The 21,520-nt window shown below is 40.8% G+C and overlaps 2 protein-coding genes across 4 annotated transcripts in view; both read right to left on the bottom strand.

Annotated features, from left to right (window-relative positions):
* LOC309710365 (metabotropic glutamate receptor 8-like) overlaps positions 1–12,537 on the bottom strand; it is a 143,206-nt gene extending 130,669 nt beyond the window's left edge. Inside the window, exons 1-2 of one of the 2 annotated variants that reach the window (XM_082539751.1) lie at positions 11,612–12,537; positions 1,366–2,164 (exon numbers count right to left, since the gene is read on the bottom strand). In XM_082539751.1, coding sequence (XP_082395877.1) covers positions 1,366–2,016 — 651 coding nt within the window. In that variant the 5' untranslated portion in view covers positions 2,017–2,164; positions 11,612–12,537. Of the gene's footprint in view, positions 1–1,365; positions 2,168–11,611 lie in introns of both variants that reach the window. The other variant, XM_082539750.1, reaches the window with a different exon arrangement.
* Positions 12,538–14,718: 2,181 nt separating this feature from the next.
* Positions 14,719–21,520, bottom strand: part of LOC309710368 (peroxisomal succinyl-coenzyme A thioesterase-like) — a 30,345-nt gene continuing 23,543 nt past the window's right edge. For both annotated transcript variants that reach the window (XM_082539755.1, XM_082539754.1), the window contains exons 9-11: positions 17,479–17,559; positions 15,840–15,981; positions 14,719–15,588 (exon numbers count right to left, since the gene is read on the bottom strand). In XM_082539755.1, the coding sequence (XP_082395881.1) occupies positions 15,458–15,588; positions 15,840–15,981; positions 17,479–17,559 (354 nt within the window). In that variant the 3' untranslated portion in view covers positions 14,719–15,457. The remainder of the gene's footprint in view (positions 15,589–15,839; positions 15,982–17,478; positions 17,560–21,520) is intronic.

Consider the following 21,520-nt stretch of genomic DNA (forward strand, 5'->3'; position numbering starts at 1 on the left):
GCTTTGTTTGGAGTCAGATTTTCTTGTGCTTTTTAAACATGATTAAACATAAAGTACAGGCACATCACTAATATTTATTCATATAATCAGCGCATCGTCTCAAATGAAAATATGTTCACCTTACTTGACTCAAGCAGCTTGAAGATTTTTTGAATCCACAGCTGCTGACAAGTCGATTTTTTCTTCACACTGTGAATCTTTTCACACTGCGGAGGTCAACAGAAGATTTAGCCAGGCTGTGAAAACACCCAGTAATCTGCTTCTCGCACCAAATATACACCTGTCCCTCTGTTTTGGGTTAAAGATGCTTTTGTCAGCATATTCTAATTTTTTGCAGGATACTCCCAGAAGTTTTCCCAAAGATGAAGATGTTATGATATTATAATATCTGGTTTTAAAAAAGGTGTCTGACAGATAATTTATATACACTGTAAGACCAAAGGCTGTACATAAAAGATCCCATGAGAAGTATCTTGTTTTTTCATAGTGGACATGACAAGCAAGGGCTGAATCTTATTATCTTAGGAACCATGAGACTGCATAGCAAATGGTAGCAACTCATCAGTCACAGGGCAGCCATCCCCGGTAGCATACCCTGATTAACTGTGGATTTAATTTTAGATGGATTCACAATTTATGAAAATAAATGTAATTATTTATTAGATAAGTCCTGAAGCTAGTGATGGAGGCCATAAACTTATCAAAGTATTTACTGAGGTTGGTACTGAGGTGTACAGTGTGTACATCCTCACTTTTGTGTTTTGCAATGTTTACATCTTAAAATACACTTCAGATTGATTGACACAATAAATCTCTCTACATGTAAATATTTTACATGCTTTCAACAAGTACATTTAGCATTAAACTGACATACAGAAGATTCTGTATCTTGCTTGTATATACACATGATTTACTTTATCAACTTAATGGGTATAAATGTTCTTTCAGTTAAAAAATCATTAGTAAAAATAATGATTCTAAACATTATTTTGAGATAACAATATTAGCTTTCTAACTCTTGGAGTTGTCATGGAGTTAGTGACAGTGTATGAAGCTGTTAAATATTAATTAAATAACATTTGATTGTTCATACAAGTATTTATCGACATATATATTCAGAACTTATGGCTTTAGAGACTGGTCCTTACAAGTACTAGGACTACCAAGCATATGGTGAGGTACAATGTACCCCACCGTACTCCAACAACCACAAACGTCTGTTGACTGACCCAACCTAACACCAAAAACCGACACACAAACACACAAACCTAACCTAACCACTCCTCGAATCACTGCTATAACCAAGCATTATTCTTAAAAACAAACAAACAAAAAACTTCAAGGAATCACACAGCATTCTTGTACCTTGAACAGTCGCAGGATGTTCGCCACCATGATCGATACAGAGCTGGCCGATGCGCCGATGACTCCCACAACTTTATCTGGCTTCGCAAAGATGGGAGGATCACCATTAGTGCAGCGAACATCAGAGCCATCCCTCTCAATTAGTGCCTGGACAAAAGTAAGGGACTGCTCCAGGGCATAGGTGTCACGTGAACATGTGTCCAAGATTCGTGCCCCAAGTGTCACATTGGGCAGCACGTCTGGGTCTTTGTTGATGAGGTCGATGGCAAATAGCATGGCCTCCAGTCGATGGATGCCTTTCTCCTTCTTCAATTCACCACATGGCATCCCCCTCTCACCACGGGAATGCACAGGGAACAACCCACCCAGAATGATGTCACCATCCAGGCGGATTGAATGGGTATACTCCTGTGAGCCCTGCTGGGATTCTGCTAACACAGCAGGCTTCTGGGAGGTGGAACCTTGCATCCAGCAGCTCTTTAGCATCAGCACACAGAGAAAGCAGTGACTGTAAAGAGTCAGGGGCTTTGACTCACTCACCATTTTTGCAGTGACAAGAGGTGTGGAAAAAGTAAGTGTTGATATTATCACACAATCAACAGTCAAATGACAGTGCAGGCTGTGTGATAACGGAAGGCTGGGCCAGAACATGGAATATCCCTTCACTTGGGGCAGGGTTGACCATTGCAGGCAGGTCCACTTTGGAGCAGTGACCTTGAAGATTTCCTGTAGTACAGGTTCCTGTGGCAAGAACACCTTTCTCGTCTCTACAGCTCCAGCTTCACATTCTTTCAGAGACCTGCTTGAGAGAAAAATAAATCCAGATAAATAAAAATAAAAGAACCTTTAAACAAGAGATTGCACAAGTTTTTCTGAGCAAAGGCATGCCACGGTGTTTCTTTGTTATTCTGCTTTACAACCTTTAAATATTTGTGCTGCCAAATACCAGAATAACTTTTCTGTTCAATAATAACAACAAAGATTCCTACAGGAGCAGAGTTTCTGTCTCGGTGTTTAAAAAGCAAAGATGTGATTACATCCCCATGGCTCTAATTTCAGCATTTAGAAAATACATATGGGAAACACTGGCCAATTAAAGGGTCTTATGAGAGCAAAATGCCATTCCTACTATCTGATTTGTGACACATCTTCCTTCAGACAACCCTGCTTCAACTCATAAAAGTTGAAAAAGTTGCCACTGCGGCATTGAAAACCTCTAAGCTGCAAAGATGAGCCGAGCGTTATGATATAAAGTGTAATTCCGCAAAACTTTTGCTCTGAATTCTAGATACCCCATTTAATTTTTTTTTTGAGGATCGTGTCAGTCCATTTCTGTGCACCAAAGCTGGTCACAAGTTTTTACTGATGATGATGTGTGCATCAAATTATGTTTGCAGAGGCAGTTCTCACGGGAATAATTACTGTTTCTGTAGTGTTAAAGGCTTTAGTAAAGTTTTTAGATATTTTTGGCCTTCTAACAGTTGTACAAAAAGATCAAGGCACCAACTTACACTCTCTGCACAGGTGATTAATCAGCTCAGCATCTCTCAGCATTATTGCAGTGCATACCACCCTGAAAGCCAGCACACGCTCAGTAGGTTTGATCAAACACTCAAACACGTTCCAAGGATACAGTTTTGAGTTTGATAAAGACCGGAAACAGGAGGTTCATGTTATTGCTGAACGGGAGGTAGTTCAAGTCATTTGGCTTTAGCCCAGCTGAGCTTGTGTTTGCTCGTGTGCATTGTGCATTGGCCTCTGAAACTCCTGCAAGAAAAATGGCTTAACAATGATAAAAAACAAAATATCCTGGGTTGTGTCAGTGCTTTCCATTTTAAACACCGCTGGGCCTGCAAGATTGCAAAACAAAATCTGGCTGCAGTCCCAAAAAGGATGAAAAGTTGGTTTAACAAAAAAAAAAAAAAAAAAAGCCAAAGCCAGGTGACAGGGTGTTAGTTTCCGTGCCCATTTCCAGTACTAGTCTGTTGGCACATTACAGCAGCATTTTTGTAGTGGAGGAAAAAATAATTTGCGACACTTATGACTTCATTGCCATGTTCTACTGCAAATGACGAAGCAGACTGTGTCACATAAAGATGCTGAAACCATATTTTGACCAATGATTTGTCTGGTTCAAACTTAGTCGTCAAAGTAAAAACTGCTTTGACGTCTTTTTCTCACCGCCAACCTGCATGTGATGTGCTGGCATTTCCACCGGCATGCCTGTAGCAGCAGATAACTAAATCGGTGATGCTGATGGACCATCTATGGCATTGGTACAGGGCAACTGAAATAATTCTTAGATTCTGGCAAAGCTTAACTCATGTTTTAAACATTTGAGTGGGTCACAGCAAACTGACATGATTAGTCTTATTTATTCACAAGGGTCTCTAGTCTCTGTTCTCTGACATGCAATCCCAAATGCATATGTTAACATATGATGTAGATTTGGCGGTTTCTTACTCCATAAAACAACATCCATATACAGTGAACTAAGAGAAGTGGCAACATTTACAAAAGGAGGACAACTATATGTTGGCACATGGTATTGCAGAATTTAGCTGTAGCTCATGGAGTTCCTCCTTCCGAATAGCCAATAAGTCTTATAGCTTTGGCCATTTTTATACAGACTATAGGAACAGGAACAGTGTCTCAAAGTCACCCTCTTCCACAATTGGAAGATTGTGGGAACAGTGTTGGTTTAGCAGCTTTTGTGATTAAGCTGAACCTCTTAAAAGGCTCTTGGCAGGTGGCACTGTGATGCCAGATGGTTCTCTACAATACACAGTTATACCCTTTGGAGTCCGCAAAGCACCTGCCACATCCTGGTTTTGACTATGTCATGAATCGCTGTGTGGCAGGCAGGAGTTGGACTCAAAGTGCAGGCACTCAGGCACGAGGTTTAAACACAAAGAACTCAGCTTTATTTGCTGGCAGGGGAAAGTCATACAAGAGCAAACTAAACTAAACTAAACTAAACTGGAAACTCACAAACTAAACTCACAGTGAGTCACAGAGAGATCCACACAGCATGAGGGACGACGCAACACTGACTCAAAGAAACACAGGGTTTAAATACACTGGGGTCGTGTCCAAATTCATGGGCTGCATCCTCCTGAGGCCGCATTTGTAGACCGATTACGTCACAGCGACGCGCCGAAGGCTGTCCAAATTCGTAGACTCCTCCGAATGCAGCCGACAAATGCGTCCTCCTTTTCCCCGAATTTGAAGGATGGGTCGGGTGTGTCCTTCGTGGCCTACCATATCCCAGAATTCATAGCGCGGCCCAGCCAAACTCCAGTTTCCAACAATGGCGGCCGCTACTAAGTTTTAAAATTACTCATACTAATCTTTCTGGGTCACAAAATAAACTTTTAACATATTTTCAGGCGAGAAAGTAGTTGTGTAAACATCAAATATCTGCTCGGTTTATCAAGATATCGCATATCTGCAAAAGTGCATCGACGTTTTCGGAGGCTTCTGCTACCCACCAGCTCGATAGCTAGCCGGGAGCTCGAGGGTTACTGATGCGGCTGAGAACGGCACAACTCCTGGCACATCATTTTCAGATCCCCGCGGACTTTCGCTGCTCGGGTTAAACGTAATATATACGTCACTTAGACAACCTAAAAATGTTATTGTTGGGCTTTTTTCAGTGTTTTGTTTGTTCGTGAGTAAATCGGTTTGGCTGAGATTAAAGTTATTAGATTAGATAAAATAAAACTTTATTAATCCCCCGACTGGGTTCCGCCTTGGTTTTTACACAGCTGACTAAACGTCAAACAGAAAACTGATTAAACAGAAGTATGAGACAGTCGAGAATTTACGCCAGTGTCCTGTTATATTTTAGATAGCAAGAAGCAGACGGCTGAGTTTATTAAACTCCACCGAGACAGCGGTGACGCTAATCAGAAGGCTAGACCATCCAATTTCACGGCCGTTTACTTCCGGCCTACCTGACCTTCTGAGGACCCGGCCCACGTAGACCGCGAAGGCTGGGTCCTCAGGAGGATGCAGCCCATGAATTTGGACACGACCTGGGAAGTAACGAGGGGAATGAGACACAGAAGGAGAGCACAGCTGGGGGAAATCAGGACTGACGAGACAAGGAAGCATAACTGCACACACTGAGATCAGACGTGGACTATCAAAATAAAACAGGAAACACAAACACAAAGACAGACTAAGAGACACGGGCTTAACACAGAGACCTGACTACATTACAGGGGATACACAGGCATACACAGGCAGAGACGATGGAAAACAGAGGGAGCACCGAATAAACACTGGGAAACCAAAACACAAACTGTCATAATTCATAATATCAAAAATAAGAGTACAAAAATCAAAAACACGGGGTCACCGACCCAGAACCATGACAGACTAGGGTGCCAGGCTGTGAAACATATATAGATGATATGGTGATTTTGTGGGTTTGAGCATGTTGAACAGCCGAGTAGTGTTTGAGAGGGTGGCAGATGCAAATCTGACCATAAATTTGTGCAGTGTGAGTTTTGGGGAGCTACGGTGGTGTACATGTGTAAAATAGTGGGTAGTGGGTAGTGGACAAAAATACCCATTAAGCTATTCTTATTTTCCCGTCGCCTTCATCCAGGTTTGAGTTGCAGCACTTCTGGGGGATGGTGGGTTATTATAGACATTTCTGCAAAAACCTTTCCCCTGTTGCTCCACTCAATGGTTAAGTGCCCCCAAAAAGTTCACCTGGTCTCCAGATTGTCATCATACATTAGAAAATATTAAAACTAGTGGCATTCCGTCAGGACAAGCAAGGCCAGCAGTGCTTTCCCTGTCATATCTAAAAATATACATGAATTAAAATTTACCAAAGTAAAGCAGTCTCTCTTCTTTCATCACAGACAACGCTGGCATAAAGCTACTTCTGTTTGTATCCATCCTGTACATTACTGCCATCTTTTGGCCAAGGTTGCAATTGCCACTAAAATTTGCTTGTTTCTTACTTACTTGTAGCCAGAGGTGGGTCGAGTATCCAAAAATTGTACTCAAGTAAGAGTATCATTACTTTAAAATATTATTACTCAAGTAAAAGTGAAAAGTAGTCGTCAAAAAAGCTACTCGAGTAAGAGTAAAAAAGTACTTGGTGAAAAGGCTACTCAAGTACTGAGTAAGTAGCGAGTAACTGTTTGAAATGTCCGATTTATTTTATAAATAAATGCTATCAGACAAACAAAAATAAATAAATATACAAATTTTAGTATTTTCAAAAGGAATATATGTAAAAAGATCCACAAAATAAGGCACAACAATTCTAATTTCAAGATTTCAGTTTTTCACAACGTAAATCTTTTTCAAGCAAAACACACAGTAAATATATTCGCATTTACAGCAGCCTCAGCGAAAACATTAGAACGAGGCAACTTCAACATAACAGGCTACAGCTGATGCGCCAAAATGTCATACTAGGGGTGGTTCTTTTAAATACAAGGATGGATTAAGTAAATCAGAAACAAATGACACAGAGATGCAACAGATATAATCAGTAAAAGTTTATTCCCAAGGCGGACAGCAGGAATTAAACACACACACACACACACACCTGTGCTAAAATTCCACAGGAATAGACATTCTAACAAAACTATAAAATGTTCTTTGTATACTAAAATACCCTGAAGTATAGACAGTGGATTAACACAATGTAATATGTAAAAATGTAAAAACTACACTCACAAATACTGAAATCAGAGAAAAACTCATTATAAAAGACAAATACAAATTTCCACTATGTGGATGTACATATGTGTATGGCTCACTTTACTGTAAATTGTTTCTTCAGTCAGTGAAATGGTGGTTCAGCTTCAGCAGCAGTTGGCTCTCAAGGTTCTTGCTGTGAAGCTGTGACCGTTTGGCAGTGAACAGGAGTCCTGTATGACTAAAAAATCTCTCACAGGCTGCAGATGCAGGAAGAGCTGTATTGACTTTGATCGACAGCTTCTTGATCTGAGGAAAGCCATACAATACATCCATACCTCCAGTGAATGGATATGAAAGGTACCTCTCCAGTTCCTCTGCTTCTGGCTTTCCTGACCCCATGGATCCATCATCTTAGTCAGTTAGGCTGCTGTTTGTGCTGGCCTCATCCAGCTCTGTGTCTAGGTGATGTCTGATGAAGTGGAGACCTGTGGAAAGATGTATGGTTTTCAAAATAATTAGGTCTGGTCATTATAGTGCTGTATACACTGCCAAGCTGCAGATGTTTGCTTGGAGCTAGCCTCCAAAAGCTGGCCATACACTGTGCGATTTTTGGCCGATTTTGAGCCGATTTTTCAGTTGTGCAACCGTTTTGGGGATCGGCCTGTGTCTTGCCTTAATCGTGTGTGCATCATGTAGTATACTTGGGGTAACGAGCAGTTAACACCTCACGACCAGCTCCCTATCATCAATCGTATGGTCGCATGATAATCAAACCAGTTTGAAATCCTGTCGCCTATCACACTGTGCACGCACAAACACAGAAATGAAAGAAAAGGTGGAGCAGCACGCAGTGCAGCGTGTGATCTGGACACAAGAGATGGAGGCACAACTTGTAGGATAAGGCAAGCTCATCCGAGTACGTAAGCGGAGAGCTGCCACCCAGCTGCAGACTGTTTAAACTAAACAAGCTGCTATTTGACATAATAAACCCTGTCAGCCGCAGTATTGCCTTCTGTTTTAACAGTTAAAGCAGTAGACACGAGCTGTTTGCATGTGCGTTGAACTCCAGGGTCATTAACCAGGCTACCTGTTACCTTATAGCTCACGCTAACTAACAAGCGAGCAGTTAAAAGGACAGCCGAGGCTGCACAAAACACCCACAAACTTATCTCACTACAACTTAGCGCCGAAAATATGACTGCCAGCTAGTGATGGTAAATTTGATTCTTTTTACTGAATCGAGTTTTAATGAGTCACTCACCAAAGTGAATCGAATTTTGGAGTCATTTGATTCACTGAGTCAGTCAACCAGAGAGTGCAAAAAAATGTACATTTTCACTCAAACTTAATTTGTTTCTCTTTTCATGTAAATCCCACTGCTAAGATGAATGATTCAAAAAAAAAAAACCCCCAACTATTTTATAGAGCAAAAAAGACCAAAAACATTTCTAAAATTAAGCAATTTCCTATCAAAATTGCTTAATAAACATTTATTTTGTTTATTTTTATTTTATTAGTATTTTCCTTAAATGTGTTAAATATATATTTTCTCATCCAAATGTCCACTGAGCTGTGAGCCAGGGGGCGGTAATGCACCTTAACATTGGTTGCCAACCAAGAAGAAGAAGCTGTGAGCCAGGAGGGAGGGGGTGGGTGAGTGAGTGAGTGAGTGATTCGCTTACGCTTACGATTCAGCACAGGAGGGAGGGGGTTAGTGAGTGAGTGAGTGAGTGAGTGATTCGTTCGCTCTATGATTCAGCACAGGAGGGAGGGGGTGAGTAGCTCAAATGTGCTGTTAGCATGTTAGCAGAGCGATGCTACTGTGAACCGAGGAGCTATTTTCTTGATGTGAGCTTCTACTCAGGGTTTTTTCTTCCAGTTCAGAGCAGAAATACTTTTGTTAAGAAACTGGCTGTTGTCCCCCCCACACACAATTTTAATTATAAGCTAGATATATTTCTACTAAGCAAATTAGTTTGCTAACAGAAACAGGGATGAGTCAGTGAGTCAGTTGGGCTTGTGAATCATGATTCACGAGTCAGTAAAGTGATTCTCGCGTATTGAACGATTCGTTCACGAATCGAACATCACTACTGCCAGCTCAAGCTCGACACAGCTGCTGTAACATAAGACTGACATCCAGCTAACCACAGCTAAAAAGATATTTAGAGAAAACTTACCATTTCCTCAGGTTACACGAATTGAGTTGTTTCATGCTGAAAAGTTGTTGTTTTGGCTCTCACTGAAGACACCGACATGGCCACATCTTATTGGTGAAAAAATTACCGGAAATTCCACTGACGGCATGTTATCTAATGTGTTAAACTAATTTTTTTTTTTAAAGTAACGAGTCGAATTTTGCAAATGTAGCAGAGTAAAAGTACCGTTTCTTCTTCATAATTGTACTCAAGTAAAAGTAAAAAGTATCGTGCAAAAAAGGTACTTAAAAAGTATATATTTTTTAAAAAACTTACTCAAGTAAATGTAACGGAGTAAACGTAGCTCTTACTACCCACCTCTGCTTGTAGCTAACTCCGTTTTATCCATCTGTCTCTGGTTAACAATAACTGGACCTAGGCAAGCTGAGAGGCCAGCAGATTTCTTTCTGGGGGATAAACCTACAAATAAGACAAGTGCGTATACAAAGATAAGCAACACTGAGTAGTCTTCACCTTCTCCAGATGAAACAACTAGTATTCCATTTGGGAGCCCTTGTGACAGTGACGGACACTGTTGTTGTTCTAAAGACAATAAAGTACACCACATTTAGACTATAGAGAAAAGAACAACACCAGTTTGGAAAATCTGACAAATTTGTATTTGGAGAACAACAGACAATCGTAATATTGTCAAAATATTATTCTCAGATACTAACCAGTATTAAAATTTAACAGATATCAGATTAGATACTTTTTCATAACACAATCAATACCAATAGTGCTGTCTTTGCTTCCTCCAGGTGAGACAAATACAACACTGTGTAGACAGTCAGGCACACAGCACCTCCTCTCACTAACAGTAGTTGGCATTCACAATTATGAACAACACTTTAGAAGGAATTTTGAGAAGTCAGTAAAGCTCCTGTTTGAACAAGAAGTTCTTAACAGTTGTTATAAATGTTTACCTGGCCAGGATACAAATTAATGTTAGCCGCTTAACTATTAGAGGTTACCATGTAGCCACAAACTCAGGGAACACAAACTAATGTACTCTTAATGCCAGTGCCAAGCCCGAATAATTGGGGGGACTGTGTCAGGAAGCCTATCCAGCATAAAATCTTTGATAAATCAAGCGCTCATCTGCTGTGGCAACCACTGAAAAACAAAAATAATAATAATAATAATAAAATAAGAAAGCCTTTATTAGTCCGAGAGTGGTTTTTATTTTGTTTGTTTTGGTTTGTTTTTTGGTTTGTTTATTGGCACTATAATAACTGAATTAAAAATTATATATATATAATATACACACTTTACTAGTTTCTTAACATATTTCTGGTCTACACCAGTCACCTTTAAAATAGTGTTGTGACAGATTTATTATTATTATCATCATCATCATCCTCATTATTATTTTTGTATTGCTTTCAGCTTCTTCTTTAAAAAAAAAAAAAATGCCTCTTTACCGTTTTCCCCAGGGATCAAAATTGAGCTGGAGATCCCAGTATTGCAACAACCCTTCCTTCCTCATATACCAAAGTCTGTTCAAGTTCATACATACACCTGGCTATAAGTGTATCTAAACAATGGTTGAACTGCGAGTTTCTACCTGCCTTATGAACTTTGCTGTATCCATCAGAACTAGATGATGGGTGATGATGATGATGATGGCAGTAGATTCCAGGTAAATAGATAAAGCCAGCAACTTCTTATTGGATGCTGCACAGTGGAAAAAAAAAGAAATATATATATATATATATATATATATATATACACACACACACGCATTGTCTCTGTGAGCTGCACTTTGTTTCTGTGCAGCTCACCGACTTCTTTTTATCCTTTCCTTCAGTTAATTCTGCTTTATTTTTTTATTTTTTTATTTATTTGCCCCTTTTTCTACGCCTCTTTGCCATTAAGACACACACTTAGTGAGCCTTGCACACGCAAACTCATCATAATAGGGAGCAAACACCTTTCATCCTAAGTACAGTGTAGATTCTTAAGCTGAGCGTACTCACACGTGCCTGAACATTTTCCCAGTGGGAACATGGAGAACACGCAAGCATTTTTCAGGTATGCGCACGAAGTCACCAAGACGCATCCATAAAAAAGGAGGGGTGGTGGCGGGGGGGCGTAAAAGCGTGCCAGCACTGTACACTGTGGGCTCATGTGCACGATTGAGTCAAATGCATTCAGAACTAGCTACAGTCCCAAAATCTATTTTTAATTGAAACATACAAACAGCTTGAGAAGCAAACTGGCAGCTTTGTAAACTGCTACTAAATGATTAACTGATTATTGACTGCAGAATCCGAAGCTCCAACATGTTCCCATAGATCACAAAAACGTTATCAATTACATGCGACATGTGTAGCTACATTTACAGAAAATTTAAATGTAATGTAATTAAAATTTACCTGCCAAATATCACCGGTAAATCTTCAGGAATCTTTTTTATCCTAGTAAGAAGAGGTTTTTTCGTCAGCTTCGCAAGTCAGCCAGTTGTCTTGTGTCTCCAGCAGTTAGTAACATCACATTAAACCTGTTCAGTCAAATTCCTCCACTGAGTTTCGATCCAGCATCCGCAAACAAAAAAGTGATGTGAAAATTCACCTTTTCCTCCGTGTCTTTAGTTAGAGATCAGCGCTGATCATAGTTCTGTCAGAGAAATTGTCATGTCTTCAGGTTAATATCAACCCTGATCGCCTGCAAGTGTAGGTTCGACTCACACGGGAAAATCCCAGGACCCTCCCTCTCCAGTCCTGATTGGTCTCATATCAAAGTGTCCGACAATTCAGAGAATGGACCTTATAAGAGCAGCCGGTTGCGTCCACAAGAGAGAAGCGCATGCTTTTCTTCGCCTCTCGCAGCTCTCCAAAGTGCAGTGTGCGGCTGGCCTACGTCACAGAAAACACTGGCGGCTCTCGTGCTCGTCACACGAAGCTGATGAGTTTCATGTCAAGCTCCCCCTAACAGAACCAGTGACAGACTTGTGCAGGGACTGCACGATCCTGGACCAAACTGAAATGATGTCAGTCACATCATAGAAGAGAAGAAAAGAAGCCCGACTGGTGCTGTCACACATAAGGTTAATAAGCTAAGAGAATACTGCACAGGTAGAGGGGTTTCCGAAGTTAAAGCAGCAGAGATGGAGAAAAGACGCCACCTAGCGGACACAAGTCGTAGTTACAACTAGATGCCGGTTCTCCGATGTCAATTCATTATGTCTATAATAAATAAAATCACAATAGTCACTTTAAGGTACGTTACACTAGAAGATAAAGAGACAATTAGATCCTATTACTGTGGGAAGGCGATGGTGTGAAGGAACCTCTTAACAGAAAGTAACAGAACCAGGCTCAGAGAGGGAGCCATTTGCCCCGACTGGCTGGGACTGAGTGGAAAGAGAAGAGAAAATGAGTTCATAGAGAACAAAACACAAAATATGGAAATGAAGATAAAGTATATATACAACTTCAAAATAGGAAAGGAGTTTTGTCTTTTGTTTTTTAAGTATTGCTATTTTAAAAAAAAACAAAAAACATTTCATCCACCAGAAACAGTTATAAACTTGGCACCTAAAACCTGGTTTTAAAAATGTGTGTCTGCAGGCATCGAAATGCAAAATGCATGCAGACAAAAACATACAAAATCCAATTTTTAATTATTCCATGCAGGACAACATTTGTTTATGTTTTCTCTTCAGTTTGTTTGTTTTTTTTGCTGTTTGTTGTGGGGGAGAGGTGTTTATTTGCTACAAGAACACATACATAATGTCAGCTGTTTGCAAACAAACACACAGATCTCTGGATTTCTTAATGAAATGAAATGCAGTGAGTAAAAAGTAACACTATAACTAAAAAGCCTCTTAGGAAGGTTTTTGTTATGATCACCTGCATCTTGTTTTTTATGATCATAATGGTGTATAGAATTTGGTTGTAATCTACCTGCAACAAAACTAGCTGGACATAAAATATAACTCTGTGTGCCACAATTCATTTTGCCTGCCAGGACAAAAAGCAATACATGATGATGCCAATCATTTGCTGAAAACAAGACCAATAGTTTTTGCTCTTGTTTTGCTCCTACAGTGTTTCCAATCATGAAACAAATTTAAATATTAGACAAAGCTAACACAAGTAAACACAAAATGCAGTTTCTAAATGAAGGTGTGTATTATTAATTGGGGAAAAAATCCAAACCTACATGGCCCTGTGTGCAAAAGGAATGATTTGATATCCTCGTGTCGGTGCTGGATTGGCAGACAGAGGCGGTTTCTCGCAAGTTAAGTAGATTTTTTTTAAGGCGGTTTTTTCCAAAGTCGCAAAAGTATGACGTCACAACAATTTGATTGGTCACTTGCAATGTTGAACCTTGAACCAACATTTATTATGATGATGTGGGAACAACACCGACACGAGGATATCAAATCGTGCGAGTGAACACCATCCCCACAGACACAGCGGCCAGGCAAGCAGAAGAACAGCACCTCAAGAAGAGTAAATGTGGTTATTCCAGCTGGACTTTTGTCAAAGCTGGGAAGGCACCAAAAGAAAGTTCCAGCCGATCCAGGAGAAAAGGACAACCGCTGCCTAAGCAAAAACCTGTAGTGATCCCATGTGTGTCAGGAGTATCGGAGCAGTTGAGACACATTTTTTCTAAACACCAGGTCTCTGTGGCTTTTAAACCCCAAAACACACTGCGCCAAAAATTGGTCCACCCCAAGGATCGGGTCCCCCGACACAAACAGAGTAACATAGTTTACGCTGTTAAATGCCAGGAGGATTGTCAGGATTTATACATCGGGGAAACAAAACAACCTCTGGCAAAGCGGATGGCACAACACAGAAGAGCCACCTCGTCAGGCCAGGACTCTGCAGTCTATTCACACCTACAGGCCCGTGGACACTCTTTCAATGATGAGGATGTACACATCTTGGACAGGGAGGAACGCTGGTTTGAGCGCGCAGTCAAGGAGGCCATTTACGTGAAAAGGGAAAGACCATCTCTGAATCGAGGAGGGGAGAGTTTGCTGGAGAGTCGGCGCAGTGGCAGGATGCCTGCTGTGTTGCCTGGGATTACTCCTTATCCCCTACCCAACCCCGTTGCTGGTCACGTGCTCTATAATGTTGTACTGTGGACATTTATGTGCTTTCTGTGCAGAGGAGTTTTTTTGTTTCCTGTTCTCATATAGCCCAGCATGAGTAGAGGTCTCTTTTTTTCCTCTTGTACTTTTCCCATTGTAGTGTACATTTCAGTGGTTTTTCTGTAATGCAACCGTTCTCTGACTTGTGTCCCCATGTGATGTCTGTGTTGTGTGTGTAAGGTCGGGGGGCGGGTTCATTTCACTGCAGGGCAACCTGCCACTGCATGTGGTGAATAAAATTTGATGAACTTGATGAACTTGAACTTGATGAACTATGAACTACTTAAATATAGTAACGGTGTATTTGTACTTTGTTACACTCTACATTCATTCATATTTTAATTGTCCCTATAGATATTGACAGTTAACCATGTCATGTAATGATCAAACCTTTTAATTTAGCCTTTATTTGTTATTAACATTTTAATACACTTTACAAACACAGGCCAACATATTTATTTTTCACAAACAACTTTTTTCCAGAGATCCCCAAAGGACAACTACTGCAGACATGATGTATAGAATTTGATGCTGGAAATTAAACTTATAGTCAGTCTGAATGCACAGTTTTCAGTAGCACATTTTTATGTGTACTGATGTGCTTTCAGTATTTTATTGCTTCTTTTCCTAAAGGAATGGTTTGAAAAATTTCTTCACCACTTGTCATTTTCACTAATAATTTTTTGTAATATATTAGATATTTAATTATAGTAGTAAAAACATTTTAGAATTCATCAGTCAAAAAGCAGTGCACCTTATCCAGTTTATCCTGTTAAATCGGTATAGTGCAGGAAGATATTTTGGTTTGTGTGAGTATTTGGTGGGGGAACAATTGTCTCTGCTTGTCTTTCTGTAAAAGTAGTTTATGATTTAATGATCATATGAAGTGGCAGCTTCCTACTACAAAAGCCATTACACCCGTTAACTATTTCTATTAAGAAGACATTTTTAATAAGTAATATTGAAACTGAATCCAAAGGTCATAATCAATATCTTCATAGCAATGCATTATATACTGATTGCCACAGAAGAGCTTCCATTGTCGTCTCACCTAACTATGTCTTTAGCCAAATATTTTCATCTTGGATTGACTTTGGAACTCATGTCATCATCTTGACTACAGGTGAGAAAATGAGGTAGGGTTTCTGCCACCATACAGATTCTCTCTGAGAAAAACCACCATCTTTTTCCAGGCATCCTCCTGAGCTCGAGAATGTTCCACCGTTTGTCCACCCCACAGACACATCACTGCAAAAACAAAACAGACATCAGGACTCCCCAAAAAACTGCTGTTACCAAAACTGGTACCGCAAGAAATTTACTGATAATTTGCATGTGTAGTCCAGAGTTTTTTTCACAATCATTTTCTTGCCACAAAATTACCTGAACATCAACTTTAAATAACATTCATTTCTCAAACCTGCCAAAATGTGGACCCCTCTGGTCCTCAAAGAACAACTGAGACAGTCTACAACCTTGCAGTGTGAAAGTGAACCTACTCTTCTCTTCTATTTCAATGGTCTTGAAGGTGCTAGATCTGGCATGTGGTGTGTAGGGCGGTTCGATCAAGTGACCTGCATTTGGGTATGACAGGACAGTGAGCAGATGACTGTTCCCCGCTCGTGCCATCATTTCCTTAATCTGGAAAACATGAAAGTAAAACGTTCTTATATTTTTGAAATAGTTTTGTTGTGTCTTTTTTATGTGAAGCCCTTTAGTTGTCACATAATTTATTCTTTACAGACACAAACTTGAAAACATTTTATCTAAAAAAATCATGTTGATACTTACTAGCCAGAGAACTCACAAAATTATGTCTAATGATCTTCAATAAGTTATTACCCATCCCAAATGTAATGCACCAAAAACCTGAGAAATTTCGATTTGAATTTTATAGTTTTGATCCCCTTTACCCCCTATATGCTTTATTTTCTGTTTTATTTAGTAGAATTTTTTCAAATATATTTTTGAGATTTTTGTGAAGTGAAATATTGTTCCAATTGGATGTTGCAGGCAATTATATATTTAACTGACAATCCAGGAACGGGAGGATAACGCAAGTGATGTACCAGTACCGAGTGACTAAACTGCTGGGGGATGGATCTGAAATGCCATAGAAATGCAGCACGTCCTAACCTCTCTACTTTTGGTAAAGGTAATGAAGGAGCAGGGAGTGGCAACCAGCAGGGCTATGACCTCCTTCTGGATAGCAAAGCACTGCCCTCTGGCTATCTTAGGTAGAAAACCATGGCTGTCTACTTAAACTACTTGTGGTTCCATCTGCTATATCTGAGCCAGACACAAGCTCGATGCTATAGGAAGCAGCACTCCGTGTGGTAAAGCTGAACAAAGCCCACAGAAAAACAAGGGTTGGAGCCAGGGGCTACAAAAGCCTCCTCCCTGTTTCTGAAAGATTTCAGGACCAAGCCTCTTCCTGCTACCTCCCTGGGTGGCCAGTGTCCTGGGGGACTCTTGGAGCTGCCCCAGTGTCCCCTGGGGCATCAGCTGTCCTGGGAGACTCTTGGGGGCAAACCCTTCGATGGTTTATAAAATGATGCAGGGTTATCATTTATAGTTCCTGTGTTGGCCATCAGTGATGGCATTAACCACTTTTTTTCCCCAATGGTGACACATCCTCAGCAAGGGGGGGTTCAAGCAATGGAAAGCTCCACTTTTCTGACAAGGAAGGGCTATCAGGGAGATGACAATCATGAGGCTATTTTGGCTTACACATGTCTGCAGCATCGCTTGGAGATCTGGGGCATTGCCTAGAACACCTAAGCCTGAACCTCAACTGGAGGTTGACAGGTTGCCCCAGTCTGTGGTTACTACTCTGTTGGGAGTCCGTGCTACATCAACCAGGGCAGTTTGCTGAGGAATGTTCAAAGCAATGCATGCAGATTCTTTTAACCCTCTCAGGCTCAAATTAAACTTAAACTTTTTATTGCTAATGCACAACCAAGTCCTGCAGTGGTACTTCTGAGTAAAAAAAACCTCATAAAATATGTATGTGGGGTAATCAGGTTGTTAGTTTTTAACTGTTGCAAATCTGCAACGCCTGCCTTGAGAGGGTTAATCCCATTTCTAACCTTATTTCAACCACCTTCTTTACATAGGAAGTTGTGACAGGAAACTTACATCCAATGCAGACTCTTGGGATGGCCAGTTCTGATCATCCTCACCTACAACCAGCAGCAGAGGACACTGTAGCCGTCCCACCTGAACAGACAAAAACAGCAGAAGTTTTGTTTTTTTCACCGTTTTCAACTATGGAAGTTTCATGAAATTATGCATGGCTTTCTATCACCTCTTGCTGGCATGGTTCTAAGGGTTTCTGTTGTTCGTTTCTGTTCTGAGTTTTGAATTCTTAGTTATAGATTTCAGCTTTGGATTTTTAGTGAATATTTTTAAGTTTTGCTTTTTCATTGTTGGACAGTTGTAACCACCAGTGGCGTTGTTGTTAGCACTGTTGCCTCACATCAAGAAGGTCCTTAGTTTGATTCCACCATCTAGCCTGGGCCTTTCTATGAGAAGTTTTTCTGGGTACTTCAGCTTCCTCCCATGGTCCAAAGACATGGAAATAGTTGAATTAGGTTAATTGGTTCAAAATTGGCCATAGGCCTGAAGGTAAATGGAAATGGTTGTCTGTCTGTGTTAGCCCTGAGACAGACTGGCGATCTATCCATAGTGTACCCTGTCTCTCATCCTACAGCTGCTGGGGTAGGCCCCAGCACCCTTGCAACACTGAATTGGATAAGTGGAGGAGAATGGATGGTTTTACTGTTTAGTGTTTGAAGTTAAAGTAGTGAGATTGGGGACTGCCTGTCCCTCCTTGGGATTTGAAAGTAGGGCTGATGAGCTTGCAGCATAAGCCATCAGAAAGCAATTTTCATCCATCTATGTTGTACTGCTTGTCTGAATTTGAGTAACGGGGGCAACAGTCTGAGATGAGTCGGTCAGGCCTGAACTCAACCCAGCTACCTCTTCCAGCTCATTCGGAGGACACATTGCGTCTAACTTATTGGGTAAAAAATCAAGTTGATCCATTGGTTTCCTTGATTAATTTGTTGGCACACATTGAGTCATGCCTAAGCCAGCTAAAGAGATGGGATATTCTGGGTCTGCCCGAGGGCCTCCTCCCCTCAGGACATGCCTGAAATATCTCACCTGCGAGGAGTTGTTTTTTTTTTTGATGGTTGAAGTTTTATTTATGGTTATATATAGAATGCAGGCTTTGTATATCATGATGTAGCTTCCAACACTCAGATGATCTTATAATCCTCTCTCTCTCTCTCTCTCTCATACACATTGTTGCCTAGGTATTAGATATATAAGGTATATTGAACAATATGATCTTTTTTTTTTTTTCCCCCAAAATATACAAGTAATCGAAAATAAACAAACGGGTGTACTGTCTTTTATATACATATACATACATACTAGGGGTGCAACGATACACAAAATTCACGGTTCGGTTCGGTTCGATACTTTGGTGTCACGGTTCGATATTTTTTCGATACAAAAAAAATGTTCATGCCTTTTTAATTTGTCATTTATTAAAATTATAAATATATATTTTAACTCAAAAGTACAGTTTTTAAATTTAACCCTAGCCCTTGTGCGTGTTTTTTATTTTGACAGCGAATGCGCACCTGCGGACCACTTATGTGCAGCCCTGGTTATTTAGCTCGTCATATTGCAGCCACAGAAATTATTTTGTCCATGAAACCATAAAGCTGCACTTTCTTTTTGCCTTATAGTTTGGAAAAGAGAGTTTATTACAGAGAAATGTCTCTTTCCAAAATAAAAGCTATACTATCCGCTTCTTCTGGGCTATATTCTCAGCAGCATATTAAACATATAAGGAGAATCATGTGCTAACAGCTGTCTAAATGACTCGGCTAAAGTTAGTGGCATGCTTGCTTGTTTTTTTTCTGCTTCCACTTGTCTTTGCACTAGGATGATGTCGGTGTAAATGTGCAGTCATATTCGTTGTGTTCCCACTAGTGCTTTCAGGTTAATCTCGTTGAAATGACCTTAACGCCACAACACGGCAAATCTCCGTTAACGAGCTACCGCCGATCGCCCCGTGCATGGGGCTAGACGGCCAACACGTTAACGAGCTAACTGCGCTAACACACTAGTTCCCACCCATGTAATTGAGCATTGCATGGCACATCCAACATACTGTTTTACTTTAGTCCATGACTCGCTTACCTTCAGGGTCATACGTCACATGAAAACCAAAATAATTCCAAACGCCAGATCTGAATGAGGGTGGGGGAGGTCCATGTTGCAAGGAGAGCTTAACTTCTGTCTCGCTAGCTTGCCCTGCGCTCTTCCTTCTGACGATGCTGTCTGTGTTGAGCGCTCAGTGAATCTGCGTTCGACTACTCCGCCTAGGCTCGACAGTGCAGCCTAGGCGGAGTAGTCGAACGCAGATTCACTGAGCGCTCAACACAGACAGCATCGTCAGAAGGAAAGTTGATAAAATAAATTAAAAATTTTGTATTGTTCGATACATATGCGTACCGAACCGAAAGCACTGTATCGAACGGTTCAATATCGATACGAATATCGTTGCACCCCTAGTATATATGTGTGTGTGTGTGTGTGTGTGTGTGTGTGTGTGTGTGTGTGTGTGTATATATATATATATATATATATATATATATATGTGTGTGTGTGTGTGTGTGTGTGTGTGTGTGTATATATATATATATTATATATATATACACACATACATACATACATACATACATACATACACACACACATACATATATACACATATACAGTGGGGCAAAAAAGTATTTAGTCAGCCACCGATTGTGCAAGTTCCCCCACCTAAAATGATGACAGAGGTCAGTAATTTGCACCAGAGGTACACTTCAACTGTGAGAGACAGAATGTGAAAGAAAAGTCCATGAATCCACATGGTAGGATTTGTAAAGAATTTATTCGTAAATTAGGGTGGAAAATAAGTATTTGGTCAATAACAAAAATACAACTCAATACTTTGTAACATAACCTTTGTTGGCAATAACAGAGGTCAAACGTTTACTATATGTCTTTACCAGGTTTGCACACACAGTAGCTGGTATTTTGGCCCATTCCTCCATGCAGATCTTCTCAAGAGCAGTGATGTTTTGGGGCTGTTGCCGAGCAACACGGACTTTCAACTCCCGCCACAGATTTTCTATGGGGTTGAGGTCTGGAGACTGGCTAGGCCACTCCAGGACTTTCAAATGCTTCTTACGGAGCCACTCCTTTGTTGCCCGGGCGGTGTGTTTTGGATCATTGTCATGTTGGAAGACCCAGCCTCGTTTCATCTTCAAAGTTCTCACTGATGGAAGGAGGTTTTGGCTCAAAATCTCACGATACATGGCCCCATTCATTCTGTCCTTAACACGGATCAGTCGTCCTGTCCCCTTGGCAGAAAAATAGCCCCATGGCATGATGTTTCCACCCCCATGCTTCACAGTAGGTATGGTGTTCTTGGGATGCAACTCAGTATTCTTCTTCCTCCAAACACGACGAGTTGAGTTTATACCAAAAAGTTCTACTTTGGTTTCATCTGACCACATGACATTCTCCCAATCCTCTGCTGTATCATCCATGTGCTCTCTGGCAAACTTCAGACGGGCCTGGACATGCACTGGCTTCAGCAGCGGAACACGTCTGGCACTGCGGGATTTGATTCCCTGCCGTTGTAGTGTGTTACTGATGGTGACCTTTGTTACTTTGGTCCCAGCTCTCTGCAGGTCATTCACCAGGTCCCCCCGTGTGGTTCTGGGATCTTTGCTCACCGTTCTCATGATCATTTTGACCCCACGGGATGAGATCTTGCGTGGAGCCCCAGATCGAGGGAGATTATCAGTGGTCTTGTATGTCTTCCATTTTCTGATGATTGCTCCCACAGTTGATTTTTTCACACCAAGCTGCTTGCCTATTGTAGATTCACTCTTCCCAGTCTGGTGCAGGTCTACAATACTTTTCCTGGTGTCCTTCGAAAGCTCTTTGGTCTTGGCCATGGCGGAGTTTGGAGTCTGACTGTTTGAGGCTGTGGACAGGTGTCTTTTATACAGATGATGAGTTCAAACAGGTGCCATTCATACAGGTAACGAGTGGGGGACAGAAAAGCTTCTTAAAGAAGACGTTACAGGTCTGTGAGAGCCAG

The sequence above is a fragment of the Aulonocara stuartgranti genome (genome assembly GCF_965226115.1).
Source record: "Aulonocara stuartgranti genome assembly, chromosome: 7".
Classification (NCBI taxonomy): domain Eukaryota; kingdom Metazoa; phylum Chordata; class Actinopteri; order Cichliformes; family Cichlidae; genus Aulonocara; species Aulonocara stuartgranti.